Raw genomic sequence first — 17,103 nt, forward strand, 5'->3', positions numbered from 1 at the left:
TTCCCGTGTATTAGGAATTGAGAGTCGAATCCAAAGTGTTGAGTCTTTGAATCAATTCACGAATCGACTCGAATGATTAAGCAGAAATGTATAAATGTAAACTTTAATTGCTTACTTTTTTGTAAATATATACATCTGTTCTTTATTATAATATATATTACATTTTAACAAGCCACACAGAGAGTCATATCTATTGACATTGACACTTACTTTTTAGAAACTTACCTAGCTAGGCACTGCAGAGCAGAGCAGAACAGAATAGAAAAGAAACACAAACAAGATGAGGCATTTGTGGTGTAACCCAGATACATTGTGTGCTGGGGTTTAGAGAAAAAGTTCTGGACTTACAAGTTCACTTCAGCAAAAATTGGCTTATGCTTGCTAGGGTTAGAAACGGTGCTGTTAGATAGAGAATTACTGTATGCAAACAAATGAGCAGGTTCCTCATCCATGTTAAAGTTCATTAATCCACTGAGAAGATTTTATACAAAAGATATACTAATCCACCCAGCTATGATTCCATTTAACGGCATCATTCCTTATAGTTGTAAACAGTAATTAACTATGATTTGCAATATTTATACAGCTCAGAAAATAGGTCATTGTAATTTCATCCAATAAATCTAATCCAGTCCAAGTCCATCCATCCATCCTCAACCGCTTATCCGTAATCGGGTCGCGGGGGCAGCAGCTCCAGCAGTCCAAGTCCATCTTGCCAAAATGTTTCAGCAATATAATAAGGACCAGTCAGTGAAAAATCTGCTTGGATTCCAAGTTTTTAGCCCAGTCTTGTTTGGTGTTGGCTAACAATGTCCAACATGCTTTACAGCTAATGCATTCTTTCCCCAAATCCCATCTCAGTACATTTCTGGCACTACTTATTTGGAGTAATGCTGTCTAGTAGGTCAGGAGTCAAATATCCCCCAGGATATTTGCTTGCCTTCAAAACAAGGCTATCTTTCCAGCCCACTCCATCCACCATAGTGTATACTGGAGGACTCGGCATCGTGAGGATAGGAAAGGCAGAGAGGATGGGTGTCACCTCTGGTTTTGCAATGGGGTTCTGACACTGTTGTGGAGTACTGTTGCTTTCTGACCCAGGGTTTGCTGTGGATGAGCTTGGCTCGTTGGTACTGTAACCTCTTTCATTAAGGGTCACCATCATCCAGGGATTTTTCTCTTTATACTCAGCTTTATTTTGAACACTGCAGCCATCAGTCACGTTCTGCTCTGGGAACAGCAGTGTCTCACCACATGGCATAATTTCAGCCACTTGAGAGTAAATGGAATTCTGCCATGCAGGTTCCTGTGCAGGAGGAACAACAGGTTGCAGAGATCCCAAATTTTCAGGAGGTATAAAAGTGTGAAAACAATCTTGGGCACTGGTTGAAGGGTGATTAGCATCTTGGTGGTCATGATCAGACAGATCGGGGTCACAGCAGCTCGCCCGACCCGAGTCGTCATCCTGGAACCCACTGGATGTCGGAGGGGAGTCAGAGACATGAGATTTGTCAAAGAGGAGTGGTGTGTCCAAGCCTTCAATCATCTCAGTCGGTTCGTCAATGTCCACCTGTATGAACTCCACCCATGGGTCATTACTATAGAGCTCTGGACGCAGATCTGGGTGAGCACCCAGGACCGAGGTGAACTCGGTTAGCTGGCCTTTCTATAAAGACAAAAAGTGCAAAATATCTCAGGAAATGTTAACCTTATAGACAAAAACAATAAGTGTGAATGCAGGGTGTAATGGTATACTGGTATGATAAAGCAATGTGAAGTAGTTAATTAACTATTTTATCATTTTTTATTATAATTATTATGGCAAATGTGCAACTATTTTAGACATGTAAAACTTTTTGTTTTGGGCCTAATTAACCCTGTCATGTATTTACATTTTTTTACAATACCGGATTTGTGCAGGTCAAAAACAATCATGTCTCTTTTGTGTTGAAAGTTCTTTGGTTTTACTCATAGTGATGGTTGTTAAAGGGATTTTAAATGTCTGCAAATTTATATGTATATCCCAGGGAAACAGGACATGATTAAAGGCAATACCAGAGTTTTGGGGGATTGAGAGCAAATGAAAAATGACAGGAATGACGATTTGTTTGCAATTTATTTAAAATATTTCTTCAGGGTCTCAATCATTTTTGCAAGTGAAAACAGTATTGTTTCTTAAAAAGTAATTCTATTGAGAAGTATCCTTTTTTATTAGAACAAAAATAAACAGATTTTCCTATTGTTTGAATCAAAATTTTAACTATTGTGTGTTTTGTTATACAATCATATTTTGTCGTTTTCATGGTGCCAATAATCAATCAATCTAGCTATGTAGCCATCTCATCAGTTTTAGAGGGACGTCCTGTTCTTAGTAGTGTCACTGACTTGCCATATTTTTCTCCACTTGTCGATTATTGCCTTTACAAGGTTCCATGGTATATCCAATGCATTGGAATTTTTTTTTTTTGTAACCCCCTCCAATTTGATATTTTTCAACAATCAGATCCTGCTTCATAATCAGTCGCTTTAATTGAGGGCAGGTGTATACTAATTAGTATTTAACATAAGTGTGAATGTGATTGGTTGATTTTGAACACTGCGAAATTCCCAGTTATAAAAGGGTGTGCACATTTATGCAAGCTGGGTATTGGAAGTTTTTTTATTTAAAAAAAAAAAAAAATTTCCCCTAAAATGATTTTTATTGTTTTCCACATTAATTAATAGGTTAAAATTTCACAATAAAGGTAAAAAAAATGGTTCTGATATAATTTATTTTGGTTTCTTTTTTACATCACAAAAACCTGCCTTTTTAACAGGGGTGTGTAGACTTTTCATATCCACTGTATATTTACAATAAGGGAGATTTTACGAGCCATTTCCTGTTCCCTCACAGTTTCATATTCAGGAGGCCCTGTCATGTCAAGAAATTGAAATTTAAAGTATGATTATCTTTTTTTGCATTTGTAATAATGTGTATTTTTAATACATTTCCAGCCCTAGTTTGTATACTATTAAATAGGCATCACAGACTTAATACCTGTAGGAGAAGTGGATCAATTCCTTTGATTTTTGGTCCAGGAACAGGTGGCAGAAGAATCACCATAAGCCTGAAAGAACAGTTTTAATCTTAATTTAAAATTTCGATTCTCATTCCATCAAATGCTGGTTACTCATCATACAAGTGAAACACTAAAGCACTAAATCAGCTGTGAATTTTCCCATTTGACTTTAGTGTAATTTTTCTCTGTACATATTGCAAATTACTGGATTCTTAATGAACCCAAGCATGTTTTTTTTTTGACTAAACAATCATTCTGTGGATGACAATATCAAAGTAGTCGCTTACTTCTGTTTACGTGACACCACAATCAGGATCAACATGATTACAATAGCAGTAGCCATGAGGATAAACACTGCAGTTATGGGGATTCTTGAGCCTAAAAACAACAGCAGAGATGAGATTTCGATCATTCAAATAATACGTTAATTGAACATGAGGTGATTATATTATGAGCAATAAGTTTAGCCTAAAGTTGCACCTTTGCTGGGAACAAGTATGAAAATGGAGTCACCAAAATCCCCAAAGTTGTAGCCCCTCATTTTGGACCTCACCCTGACTTCATACTCGGTGTTGCTGTGAAGGCCGTAGATGTTTGCCTGTGTGTCCTTGCCATTGTCGAGCTGGAAAATGACAAATTAAGCCAAAAGTACAAATTAAGCTTGTTTTGTATTAAAATGCACAGACATAATGAGTATGATAATGTTCATCATAGGGAATCACACCTAAAAATGATGAAACAGCTGTATTCTCATCGAGAAATCCATATCCTTTATATAGGGAAATTACAAACAAACAATCTCATGCACCAACCTTCTGCCTAATGGAAAATAGAGGTGTATATTGGGATTGGCTCTTGTATTTTATGACGACTTCTCCATAAAGCCAACTGAAGTGACGTGAGTATGTGATTGTTTAGATGCACAGTTTACACAAGGAAGGCTATTGGCTTCCATTACTTGTTAGCAACTCAAGAAGTACCCACTGTTGGACAGCAATGTCTTGGCTGATTTCAGTTAAGCAGGTAAGTGTAGCTATGTTTAGGGGATGATTAGGGGTGGGTGATCTGATACAAATATCATTTTTTTAAAAACAATGTAAAATTCAGTTTGATGATACTGGTATTAAATAAAAAGTATACCAAAATGAAAGACTTAACACTCAAAAGTATGGGGGAAAAAAATCAGTACTCAGTAGCTCAGAAACTTGTAACCAGAATTATAAATATTGTCATATAGATTCATTATAATAGTACATTCAGACTCACAGATTTCCACTGCTCTGAGCCCCTCTCACTGTACTGGGTCTCATACCAAAGCGTCATCCATCCCGTCTTTACATTATCTGCTGCTGAGGGGGGTGTGTCCCAGCTCACCATCACATCACAGTACAATCCAGTTGGGCCCAAACTCAACAACGTCCAGTTCAGCACTTCAGGTGGGTCTGGAAATACTACAAACACAAAGTATGATGTATCATCATATATCATATGATCTGATAATATAAGAGTGTGTTTGATTTACATCAGGCTAGCTTCTTTATACAAGAAAACATTAAACATCATCTGTTACAATGGTAGAGTTGCTGCCTCACAGCTCCCTGTATCAATCCTGATCTTGGATTAATGTCTTTGAGTAGTTTCTGTGCACGTTCTATGTGAAATTGCACTAGGTATACATGGTGCTCTGTGATGTACTGGCATATCATCCAGGATGTTTTTCTAACTCAGTCCCTGTTTTCCCTCTGCTGTGATAGAACAAAAAATGCAACACCCTCATGAGGTGGTGAACAGACAATGTATGAATATTTCCACAAATAAGCCTTTATTTGTCACATATACATTACAGCACAGTGAAACTATTTTCTTCGCATATCCCAGCTTGTTAGGAAGTTGGGGTCAGAGCACAGGGTCAGCCATGATTCAGCACCCCTGGTGTAGAGAGGGTTAAGGGCCTTGCTCAAGAGCCCAACAGTGGCAGCTTGGCGGTGCTGGGGCTTGAACCCCTGACCTTCTGATCAGTGACCCTTAACCGTTGACCCACTGTCCTAGTGTAAAGGACATGAAGTCTATCTACAGAAAACTGGGCACAAGGTGGGAATATATTATGGATTGGACCACTGGGCATCACACTCATTCACACCTAGAAGCAATTTAGAGCTGTCAATCCAGCTACATTTCTGAGTGGTCGAGAACCCAGAGAAAACTCACATGAACATGAGGAGAACATTAAAATTTCCATACAGTCCCAGAGCTCAGAATCATACCGAGGACCCTGGAGCACTGAACAAGTGGCCACCAAGACAACGTTGTCAGAATAATTGAAAATTTCATTTATAATAACCTTAAGGCTGAAAAGGAACAGCTAACCATTCAACCTTCAACTAGCCATCTGCCATTTGCAGACCACCAACTCTTCTGTATAAGACTATAGGATAAGTGTTACACCACCATCTGCGTGCGATTTGTCATATTTGAGCATGTTGACATCAGTCTCTAGCTTTTGTGCTGGCAGAGTCATGGTTTAGAAAGCTCCAACAGTGCATTCCAAGAAAAACAGTGAAAAGAAATTCAGCCAGAGCTCTACAAGTCCACATGTCCATATTTTCTATTTGGACTGGCAACCCAGTTGAATAATCTGTTGAGCTGGTTTCAAGTCGTTTGCCATATCGTGATTCAGCAGGTAAGGCACAAAAGAAGACATCACCTACTTCACATTCTTAACACCCTATGAACTGAAGTCTTCAGTGTAGGTGCTAGTTGGAGATTGCTTGCAGCACTAAACCACAGTCACTAAAGTGGGCCATTGCATCCTATACCAGTGAAGGTCCCAAGCATACACACTTGTTATTTTCACTCGTTATGTTGTTATTCCTTGCATTGCAAGGTTTTTTTTTTTTTTTTTGTAAGCTCCACTGTGGCCAAAGTATTCCAGAGACATTGTGTTTTAAAAGCAGCCACCAAATGTGAACACACCCCCTCTTTTGTTCAGATACTGTCAAAAATGATTTGTTCTGTTGACCTACCAATTTCTTCCACTGTAAAGAACATTTCATCATAAACATCATTGGTCTGTGAACGCAGTTGGATGGCATAATGTAACCAGATACTTGTATGGTTGGTATCAAAGTAGCATTCATTTTTAACTGCAGTGCTGTAACTTGGGCAGTTGTGCCATGTGCTATCACTCTTCGAATCTCTGCAAAGCAGAAAAGAGAAATAAGGGATGTTAAGCACAGGCATGCATCAAGATAACAGCAAAACCACCACCTATCTGATCAAACAGGGTACAGGTAACATATTAATCACAGTAATGAGATCAAGAATTGATTATTAATTTTCTTTTCTTTCTTTCTTTCCTTTTCAACGCCATGCTGTATTAAATTTGAAACTTTTCCGTATTAAATTTGGGGGTTAGTGCAGGGAAACATGAAATGCAAATGGATAAACCATAAAAATAAATTTTTGTCAGTACTTCAGCGAGTAGAACAGTCTAAGGTCGCCCAGCTCCGTCAGGTTCCAGAAAGATCCGACATCCCATTGGCAGCGGAACGTCATGAGATCCCGGGAATAGCAGCCAGTCAGATGAGGCAGAGATTTGTTCTGAGCTGGAAAAGAAATAAACTGTTAATACAATGGCTTGGGTTTAATCTACACTTAGAAAGATATGAAGATTTAATCATTGAATAGCTACATATTTCAAGGATAAAGTTTTATTTGGTTTTAAATGGTTAAAAAATAAACAAGTACAACATAATTCAGTAATATTAAAAAAAAAAAAAAACTTTGCCCCGCCCCCCACCATAAATTTCAAATGCCCCCAATCCCCACCACCACCAGATAACTCCACAAAATGCTTTTTAAATGTCATTTTTGTTGCTGTCCAACACCTGATATCAGAAGTTTATCCATGATAGTTTAAAGCCAAATCATTTTTGATCGAATTTCATTTAACAAACTAAAGATTATATTCCACCCAACAGTTTCCTGGTGAAGTGTGAAGTACCAGTACACACTGTGCTTTCACATCAGCTTGTCTACAACTGGGATATATGAAGAAAGTATAATGTCATATATAGTGTATCTGTGTGCAATAGTAAACATAATGTGACATGAAATAAAATTTCCTGGTCATGGCTGCTTTGGAGATGTCTTTTGATTAAGAACAACTAGCCAATCATAACAAGATTTAAAATGGGTTCGGAGATGGGATTTCTCAGAATTTGTCAAAAATGAATTTATCCTTGACTACCTGCTTTACGGTCACATTAAAATGATTTATATTCCATAATATTTTATATCTATAAAAATAGAAAGAGATAAAGAAACAACCCTAATGACAATAAAGCTGAATTAATTTTCTATTCATATACCTAATCAGTTTCTTCCTTTTATTTCCTTATTGCTATATTTTTGGCTTTATATTTTATCCTGTGTATAACCAGAATTGAATCAGTACTGCCGATGCTTGCTCCAAGATTAATACCTTAATAGTGCACCTGATACTCTATTAAAGCTGATTAAATAAATAATACTGATTAAATTATTCAGTTTGGTCATGAAAAAAAAAATTGCATTATTAAACTAATATAAACACCATGCACATCAATATGGACTTGCATCAGGATTAGTACTGCTTTTAAACATATTTTATAAGCTTTGAAATGAAGGACTTGAAGTAGAGTATATCCACTTCTAGCCTATTTGTAGACATGTTGACACTCATCATGGTGTTCTCAGGCCAGCAGGTGGCTGTTTCCTGGAAGTGCTGGCTAACATGCTTTATGTGTAAAAGCCTTGGTGTGTCAGCATGGGGCTTCTGCCAAAGCTTCCAGAATCCCTCTCTGAGCCCTGATAGTTAAATGTGTATTTTAAATATTTACTCAGGAGGACAGATAAAACTCCAACTGCTGAAAACAATTTTAAAAAATCACATTGTTATATATTTTAAGTTCAGATCTTTGCCATACATACATGTACACACATATGCATCTCAAAAAAATAGGAATATCGTTTTTTTTCCCATAACTGAATTAAAAAAGTGGAACTTTCTTATATTCTAGACTCATTACACATAAAGTGAAATATTCAAGCCTTTTTTTGTAGTTTAATCTTGATGATTAGGGATTATAGCTCATGGAATTCAAAAATCCAGTATCTCAAAATATTTGAATAAAGAATTTATAATACAGAAAAGTCGACCTGAGAAGAGGTCTAATCAGCTAATTAACTCAAATCACCTCCAATGTTTTCCTGAGGCTTTAATCTCTCAGTCTGGTTCAGTACACAACCACAATCATGGGGAAGATGAGAGTAAATGCTGCATTTCATTTGGAAATCAAGGTTCCAGAGTCTGGAGGAAGAGTGGAGTGGAACAGAATCCAAGTTGCTTGAAGTCCAGTGTGAAGTTTCCACAGGAAGTGATGATTTGGGGTGCCATGTCATCTGCTGGTGTTGGTCCACTGTGTTTTCTTAAGTCGAGAGTCGATGCAGCATCTACCAGGTGATTTTAGAGAACTTCATGCTTCCATCTGCTGACGAGCTTTATGGAGATACTGATTTCCTTTTCCAGCAGGACTCGGCGCCTGCCCACAGTGCCAAAACTACTAGTAACTGGTTTTCTGACCGTGGTATTACTGTGCTTGATTGGCTAGCCAACTCGCCTGACATGAACCCCATGGTGAATCTACGAGAGACACCAGACCCGACAATACAGACGAGCTGAAGGCCGCTATCAAAGCAACCTGGACTTCCAGAACACCTCAGCAGTGCCACAGGCTGATCACCTCCATGTCATGCCGCATTGATGCAGTGCATACTTTTTAATTAACATACTTTTCAGAAGGTCGACATTTCTGTATTATAAATTCTGTATTGTAATATTTTGAGATACTGGAATTGTTGATTTCCATGAGCTGTAAACCATAATCATCAAGATTATGGCTTGAAATATTTCACTTTATGTGTAATGAATCTAGTATATATGAAAGTTCCACTTTTTGAATTAAATTATGGAAAAAAAGGAACTTTTCCACAATATTCTAACTTTTTGAGATGTACCTGTAAGCCTATGTTTATACACAAGACAAAATCAGTGCTCAAGAAGAGAATGGCGAATTTTAAACAGTTTAAAGACACCTTCATATGGAAGATAGATCCGGTCAAAGCTTCTCCATATGAAGGTAGATCAGTGTGAGTGTGAGGAATTTGGAAGGAAAACTAGCATGCTGCAGCAGCTCCATTTTTGGCTCAGAGCCAAAATATTAATATCCTGTTTATCAAAGGCTGCTAGATATGAAGTTCCTCTGTTTGTCCTACAGGAGGCAGATTAAGCATGAAGCAATCAGAAGCACTGCAGTGTAACTAATCTGTAACTAATCTTTGTACTAAACAAGCCAATGTGCAAACACACACACACACACACACACACATTCATTTTTTATCTGATACTGTTCCCACATAAACATGTATAGCTATTTTAAATGAATTTAAATTATGAACTTATAATAATGCCAATAAACATGTTTGAACACCTAAATATGAAAATATATTTAAATTGTTATGATTTTAAAAACGATTTATTACACCAACACCAACCTTGAAATTTAACTGCTAATCCTAGAGGTTCACATACTTTCGCCACTCACAGATATGTAATATTGGATCATATTTAATATTTCTTATCATAATAATTCCTTAATATATAAATGACCATGTATAATATGTTTGTCTCATTTGTTTAATTGGGTTCTCTCTCTCTCTCTCTCTCTCTCTCTATATATATATATATATATATATATATATATATGTATGAAATTTTAATATATATTTATGAATCCTGAATTCAAAGTTATAATTCACAAGATATAAATGTAAATCCGAATATACAGTTATAACTCGGAATATATAAATGGAAATGGAAAAAGTACACCCTTGGTGTCAGAAGCTAGCATCGCCCCCTTTAGCAGAGAAATGAATGTACATGTCTAATTACCATTTAAATAAGTTAAGATAATACTTTATTAATCCCCAGGTGGAGAAATTAGGGATGTGAAGCAGCCAACAAAATATCTTAACCATGTCAACAGCTAAGGAGAAAGTGCACTTTCAAGGCTACAAGTGTGCTGTTTCAGAGTACCAGGAATGTGAAGATTCGACTAGCATTCCTGAAAAGAACATCTTTGCCAAGTCACCTTGTAAAAAAACTTTTACGGCTATATAAAAAAAAAAAAGAAAAAAAAAACAAACAATGGAGGGAACTCCTGGGAATAGACTCAAAATGTGCTACATTTAGCATCAAATATTATATTAATTTGTACTGTTTCCAAGTTTGACTGATCCATCCTCGATATATAGATAAGAACACGAATGTTCTTCCTCATTTTCCAGTTTGAGAATTAAACTTGGTTGATGAAATACGGTGTCAATCAAATGCACAACAATCCACCCATGAATTATGCTCACAGACTATGCTAACTTAGCTAGCTGGCCAAAGTTACCACTGGAGACTGAAATATACAGAAACATACAATGAAAGGGATCAATTTAAATCTATTTCTGCGGTTCTTTAAAGCTACTTTGTGACAATGTCCACTGTTAAAAGAGCTACATAAATATTGCATACTGAATTGAATTTTTCAGACTATAACCCAAAACATGTCTTTCTCCTCAGCTGAAATATTCAGAGAAAAAAATGGCAAAGGTAGAGGTTGAGAAATTAACGCTCACTGTTAATTAACACACGGATTCTGTCCTCAAGCTCTGCTTCGTTTTTCTTTTTATATCCCACATACTTACTACAAGACTTTCTGTCCTGTCCAATTTTGGTCCTGGGACCAAATAGCTCCTTCATTTAGTATGCATTGTTTACAACTAATTAATTCATTTTTTTTAAACACAAATTACATGTCCTATACGTCACATTTAACACTACAACTGTGAATTATACCTTTTGTTATACTATAAGTGTGAGCGGCATTGCAACGGCTGAACAGGACACACACAATGGCCTCTTGAGGACGAAAGCGAATTCCTATAGAGACGTTGTGCTTCCAGGGGGAGGAGGGGTTCTCTATTTGTTTCTCACAATCACTAGTGATTGTTCCTCCCATATTAGAAGGAGTGTCCTCATCAAAACATCCTGTTTCTGGTGCACTTTCAGCAATACAGCCCAAATGAGCCAGATCCCAAGCAAAGCATCCCTTGCATGCTTGAACTTTTATACAGGAATATACTGATGAGTAATTCAATGCAAATGTCAGGATAACAATCAACAGTGCTGTGTGCTCACCTCAACTGTTTTTAAATACATGAATAAATATCTTACTTTTAAACATGCATCTGTGTTTATTCTGAAGAATCACATGACCAGACACACAAACTGTCTTGCCAAGGCTGAGCTTTGCAAGTCAATACAGTCGCACAGCCATAATGCTGGAACTGCCCATAACGCAAAGACAAAAAATCAAGACTGTACCTTGCACTGAGGCTGGTAGATCTTCTGTTGCAACAGCAGCAACAAGGAAGAGGCAGATGAAGAAGGAGTGATGGATCCCCATGGCACGGCCCCCTACACAGAGTAGGATAATAACTCAGACTTTTGTATTGAAGTTATATATAGTATTCAATGAAGAAAGAACGTGGTCATTAACCAGTGTTAATAAAATATACATTATTCCAATGATACTCTCCAAAAAGCATATCAGGATATAGCTCATTGAGGTAATCATATTATATCATATTGTCCAGCCCTACTAAATGCAAATTTCAAACAGTTTCTGAACTCGGACTTTGTGTGCTAATGCTAGCCATAACAAGTAGTATGGAGAGCCGAACGTTTGGAACATTGATTAAAACAATTCAAGGAAAATGAAGTAAAACTTTGCGTAATAAACCCTTTCTATTATACTTTATTGTAAACACAAATAGTGTTGAAACTAAGAGGGGGAAAAAATGAACAAAAACTTCTTTGTGTACTTCCTTCATTAATTAATTAATAGAGACAGGACGACAGCACTTTTTCTTTTCTAATACCAGTGCTGAAACCTTGAGTCTCGGCTGATACTGATCTGGTATGTATTTACGCAATAACCTTAAAATAAAGCACTTCACTTAATAGAGCCATCTAAAAAGTTACCATGCCTGAAGTTCCCTCTTGACCAACAGGAAAAAACATATCCATCAGCAGATGTTAAGCAAAACTGCAGCTTTTCTTTATTTAAATAAACCCTTTATAAACAAACAGGACTTCCAGCCTAATACATATTTATACCGAGTATAAATAAAGTCATTTTATTACCAGTAAAAAAAAACATTACAGTCAAAAATAAATAAAATGTCCTCGTATAGCATTAAAATCACCGGTTAGCTTGTTCAAAATTGGATTAGAATAAATAATGGACATCAAATCAGTGTTATCTTTATTACTGAACACTGGTCTGTATTATGTTCCAAACTATGACATGCAGATCACAGTATGGTGACTATATATTTTAAGGCTTAAAATATATGTTGAGACAGGATTCCTAGAGCTTCTAATACTCTGGGTTAATCATTTCTCAGAATATTTAACCAACAGCCTGCATATTCCCATTTGTTCCATGCACCAGTAGTGGATGTTTGGAAGGTGCACACAGCATGACATAGTAATTATGTGAACTCTGTACCAGATGTTGCTAGGAAATGTGCAGGGGTTTGTTTAAACAAAAGTTTATCTGGCAGTTGGACACAGTTCACAGCGAGGAGGACAGAGTGCAAGCACAATACGATTAAACACAATTAAAGACAATATAAATTTACATGAGCTAAAAATAAATATATGTGCTCTTAGCCAGGAAGTTGTGTAACATGTGGGAAGTTTAACTGTTAAAATTAAAGACACTGACAATTTGAAATCTTTCCACACTGCGGAGGAAATCTGATTTATTTCTCAAACATCTTTTTAAAAAATTGTTCTTCTGGGGTTCTGTGAGGCTTCATTGGATAATTAGGAATTCTTAGCTTAAAAAAACAACCCTCTTTCTGAGAGTGTTGTAGGAATGTTATAGAAATACGATATAGAAACGTTAAGGAGGAACAACCAAAGAATTCTTATGGGCAGTAACCAAATCCGATCTGTTTGCTTGGACTTGCTCATAGAGTCAAACCGGTTGTTATAGTAACAACGTATAGAGACAGCCAACATCCTTAAACGTCCTGGTTCTGTCCTTCTCTGCACTGAATTTATGCTGGTTTTTGTGGTTCTTGTCACAAATAACTGATATCAAGTAGTGCAGTGAAAACATTCATATTCAGTAATTGCTTTATCCTGGTCTGGGTCATGGGGGATCTAGAACCTATCATGAGTATGTTGGTGTGAGGTGGGAACACACTACCCTCCCATACACCCTGGATGGGACACCAGTCCATTGTAGGGTACCATACACACACAGTCATTCTCAAATAGTGGCAATTTAACTTAGCCAATCCATCTATTGACACGTTTTTGGGAGGAGGAGGAGGAGAAGAAGACGAAGGGAAAGAAGGAGGAGAAGAAGAAGAAGAAGAAGAAGAAGAAGAAGAACCCCCGCCTGTCCAACGTCCTCAGTTTTTGTAAAATTATGGTCAATCTATGGACAGCCACCTGTCATGGTGTTAATGGGATCATGAAACTGAACACAGTAAATAGTTCAGCATGAAATATAACACTCCTTTAAGTAGAACACCCGAGCTACATGGAGAGCTTGCGAAATGTTTGTGCTCCACTCTGTCCTCTCCTGCTACTGGAAACTGGATTCTCAGAAATGGCATCTCCGAATCAGCAGCTATTACCTTTGCACAAATAAGGAGCAGCCTTTCAGTCACAATTCTCTTAACACCAACCGAGAACATCATCTCATGTAAGGAGGTTATAGGCCATTTACTATTAAACTCTTTCCAGTTACTTCTTAATATCTGCACTACATTACATTTATGTTATATTTGATTGTATCGTTAACGACATTTAATTGTTGAACTGTGCTTGACAAATTCTGTACTGTGTATTCTGAGATATTAATAAATAAATAAATAAATATCTCCATGCAGCTCGTCCTCTCATTTTTATTTTCATTTTCAGAACAAATAAGTGGTGGGAGAAAACGGTCACATCATGTATGGATACAAATGTACTAATGATGGATGTTGGTTTGTTGAGGAGTGCCAAAGTACAGAATCTCTAAGTCTCTAATTATCTTGTTTTATATTACAAAAAAAAACTAAATTAATTAATTAATTAATTAAAATAATACAGCAGTTAGAAATTCTCCCCCTCTATCTTAACCTCACTGATCTTGCATTTATTAAAAATGTATTTAACTTTTTTTTAAAAAAAATATTCCAAAAATATTAAAAACACAAATAACACAAAACAAAACCAAAAATCAAGATTTTGGTGCAAAATAAGCAGGTTTAAACAAATTCCTCTTCCATATGTCAATGCCTATACAGCACAAGAATCTTGGAAATGAATCTGTTCAGTGTGTCAATTTGAATTGAATCTTTCTTCTTCTTTTTTTTTTTTTTAAATCACTCGTGGATGAAATTAAAAAGCAATGGCTCACGAATCTTTTCAATTTGCTTACCATAACACCTTAATGCTTCTCATAATCAAGCATTCAAGCAGTGATGGTTCCTACAATACTCATAACGTAAGTTAGAACAATATCACCATATCGACTGGCTGTAATCCAAATCCATGTTTTATATATAGTGAATGTTAGCATCACATTACACACAGCTGCTACAGATAAATCCATCCGATCTTAACGTTATCCATAATTGAAAACATCCATCCACCCATCTGAACTTGGTGCACAAGGTCAAGGGACACCCTGGACGTGGTGCCAACCCATCGCAGGGCAGAATCACACACATGTTCACACATCCATTCACACACTATGGGCAATTTGTAAATGCCATTCAGCCTACAGCGCATGTCTTTGGACTGGGGGAGGAAACCGGAGTACCCGGAGGAAACCCCCAAGCACAGGGAGAACATGCAAACTCCACATGCACAAGGGGAACCCTAGAGGTGCGAGGCAAAAGTGCTAACCACTAAGCCACCGTGCCTTGTTTTCACACGACAGACCGTTAGATTTATTCTGAGAATTTTGTGTTATTACTATTTCAACACATGTTGTGGTAAATTATCCAATAAATGTGTTTAAAAAAGAAATAGAAAAAAGAATTCACACGAGTGACCAACACAACATGTTTAAATCTATACGCAGATAAACATTATTGCATGACTACGGTACTTGACATATTAGTGTATTACTCTGTGTAAGTGTGCATGTGTCTGTCTAACTCCATAAGGGATTTGAACCTGCAACCTCTTTAACTGCATGAGCATATTCATGAGCAACTTGGTGAATTAAAACTAATCTAACAGTTCTTCAAATTCTAAGAAACTCTGTTCTTGTTCTAGCTTTTGAATTCTTAACCTCAAGCAAAATGCGCTTGGGGCAATATTACACCATAGGAGCTACTTTGCATATTACATACATTCGGTCTATAAGTACTTGACTCATATTCTTGAGTTCTGTGCAAATATTCACAGAACTTTAAATACAAATAAAATGCTAACACACAAAAAAAAATACTGTTTTATTGCTTTTTTGTTTTTGTTTTTTTAAAACTTTTTTATCTGTTCTCAGCATGTAACCTGAACCAGTGTCTCTGTGCATTGAGCAATAACCTAACACACACAATGTTGACACTGCTGAAGGTTACTTTTGGTATAACTAAGAACAGAAAAACAGGGTCCTTGTAGTTTCTTTGTGAAAAAGAAAGACTTTCCATTGTAAGGAGTAAACAACCTTGTGTAAACCACCTCAATATCTTGAGCTTTGCTCTTTTTTTCCTCTGTCCTGTTTATTTCAACAACTTTTTTGAACTATGTGAACTTTCAAGGCATATAGAATATAAAATACACACACACACACACACACACACACACACATCTTATATAGCCTACACAAACACACAAAAGTGTGAAAAGCAGCAAAAACACAATAACCTATTTACGTAAAAAAAAAAAAAATACATTTTTTTTTAAATAATAATAAAAAAAAAACATTTTCTAAAAACATTGTCTGAATTTGCACAATTTTCCATGAAGGCTGAGGTTTTATTTTCCATATCCCAACCCCTTATTATTCTTGTGCAAGAACCCTGACAAGAAAAACAAAATTCCACACTGGGAATGTCCACAGCATTCCCAGCCCCCATTGGGAAAGGGGGACCTTGGGAATCCTGTTTGTTAGTTTTTTTGTTGTTTGTTTGTTTTTAATACCATGTTTAGGAAGTGCTACAACAGTTCATCACTCACCGTTACAGCGAGTAAGCGAGCCTTCAAACCTCACAGGAGCAGGTTTCCCAGGGAATTGTGGGAGATCCAATCGCCAGGAGCTGCATGTAACCCGCTTTAGCAGAGTGCGTATCGGATTCCTCGATAAACACCCGCGTGCGCTGGTCAATCTAGATTAGATTCCGAGTTTTGCTCTCATTAATCCCTCATCCGTTTGACTTTCCTGGCGATCGCCTGTATGGTGAGACTCACTAAATAAATGCACAACTCAGATCAGACGACGGGTGAAGCTGTTCCGATCTTCTACCCTGAGCTGAGACGTGTTTTTGCGTTCGTGTCCTAACCGAGGCGGGGACTCCGCCCTCAGCGCGCGCGCTCCGTCCTCGCCTGTTTTCTAGTAATTCATGTCATGGTTTTTTTTAAATCACTGTCATTAATACGAGTAGACTTTAACACTGCAGATTATTTCAGTAATCAGACATGCTCTACGATTGGAAAAATCTAATTGGAAATATCTGTCCAAATACTCAGCATGTCTGAACATGTAAAACCAGCTTTTCTGAGCCGTGTGTCCTACTTTTCGCAAACAAGGGACAGATAAGATAAAACCCTGATGCACTGAACTGCTTTGAATAACAGGAATTGACGAGATACGATGGGGAACATTTCCAAAATATTTGGCACACTTGATGAAAATGCGCCAAAAAATGAATAATCCAT

General features: G+C 37.0%; 1 protein-coding gene across 2 annotated transcripts; it reads right to left on the reverse strand.

The window, feature by feature from the left end:
- Positions 1 to 89: 89 nt before the first annotated feature.
- ghrb (growth hormone receptor b) lies at positions 90 to 16,845 on the reverse strand. Of its 2 annotated transcripts, none has more exons than XM_053648839.1 (9): positions 16,405 to 16,842; positions 11,533 to 11,625; positions 6,532 to 6,664; positions 6,083 to 6,255; positions 4,326 to 4,510; positions 3,540 to 3,681; positions 3,347 to 3,437; positions 3,038 to 3,107; positions 90 to 1,666 (listed from the first exon to the last, which is right to left on the reverse strand). In XM_053648839.1, exons 2-9 carry the CDS (start codon positions 11,612 to 11,614, stop codon positions 875 to 877), a joined length of 1,668 nt encoding a protein of 555 aa, XP_053504814.1. In that variant the 5' UTR covers positions 11,615 to 11,625; positions 16,405 to 16,842; the 3' UTR covers positions 90 to 874. The 2 variants fall into 2 exon arrangements, with proteins under 2 accessions (XP_053504814.1, XP_053504815.1); XM_053648840.1 differs by lacking the exon at positions 90 to 1,666 and adding an exon at positions 2,819 to 2,911 and having other exon boundaries at positions 16,405 to 16,845.
- Positions 16,846 to 17,103: the final 258 nt, after the last annotated feature.

This window comes from Ictalurus furcatus, chromosome 18, assembly GCF_023375685.1.
Source record: "Ictalurus furcatus strain D&B chromosome 18, Billie_1.0, whole genome shotgun sequence".
Taxonomy (NCBI): domain Eukaryota; kingdom Metazoa; phylum Chordata; class Actinopteri; order Siluriformes; family Ictaluridae; genus Ictalurus; species Ictalurus furcatus.

Excerpts from the sequence above, each read along its gene's own strand:
- ghrb (XM_053648839.1), bottom strand. The coding sequence starts at position 11,614 with ATGGGGATCCATCACTCCTTCTTCATCTGCCTCTTCCTTGTTGCTGCT. Across the intron at positions 4,511-6,082 it reads CTTTACAGTGGAAGAAATTG|TATTTCCAGACCCACCTGAA; the intron begins GTAGGTCAACAG and ends TTGTGTTTGTAG. Across the intron at positions 3,438-3,539 it reads CATACTTGTTCCCAGCAAAG|GCTCAAGAATCCCCATAACT; the intron begins GTGCAACTTTAG and ends TGTTGTTTTTAG.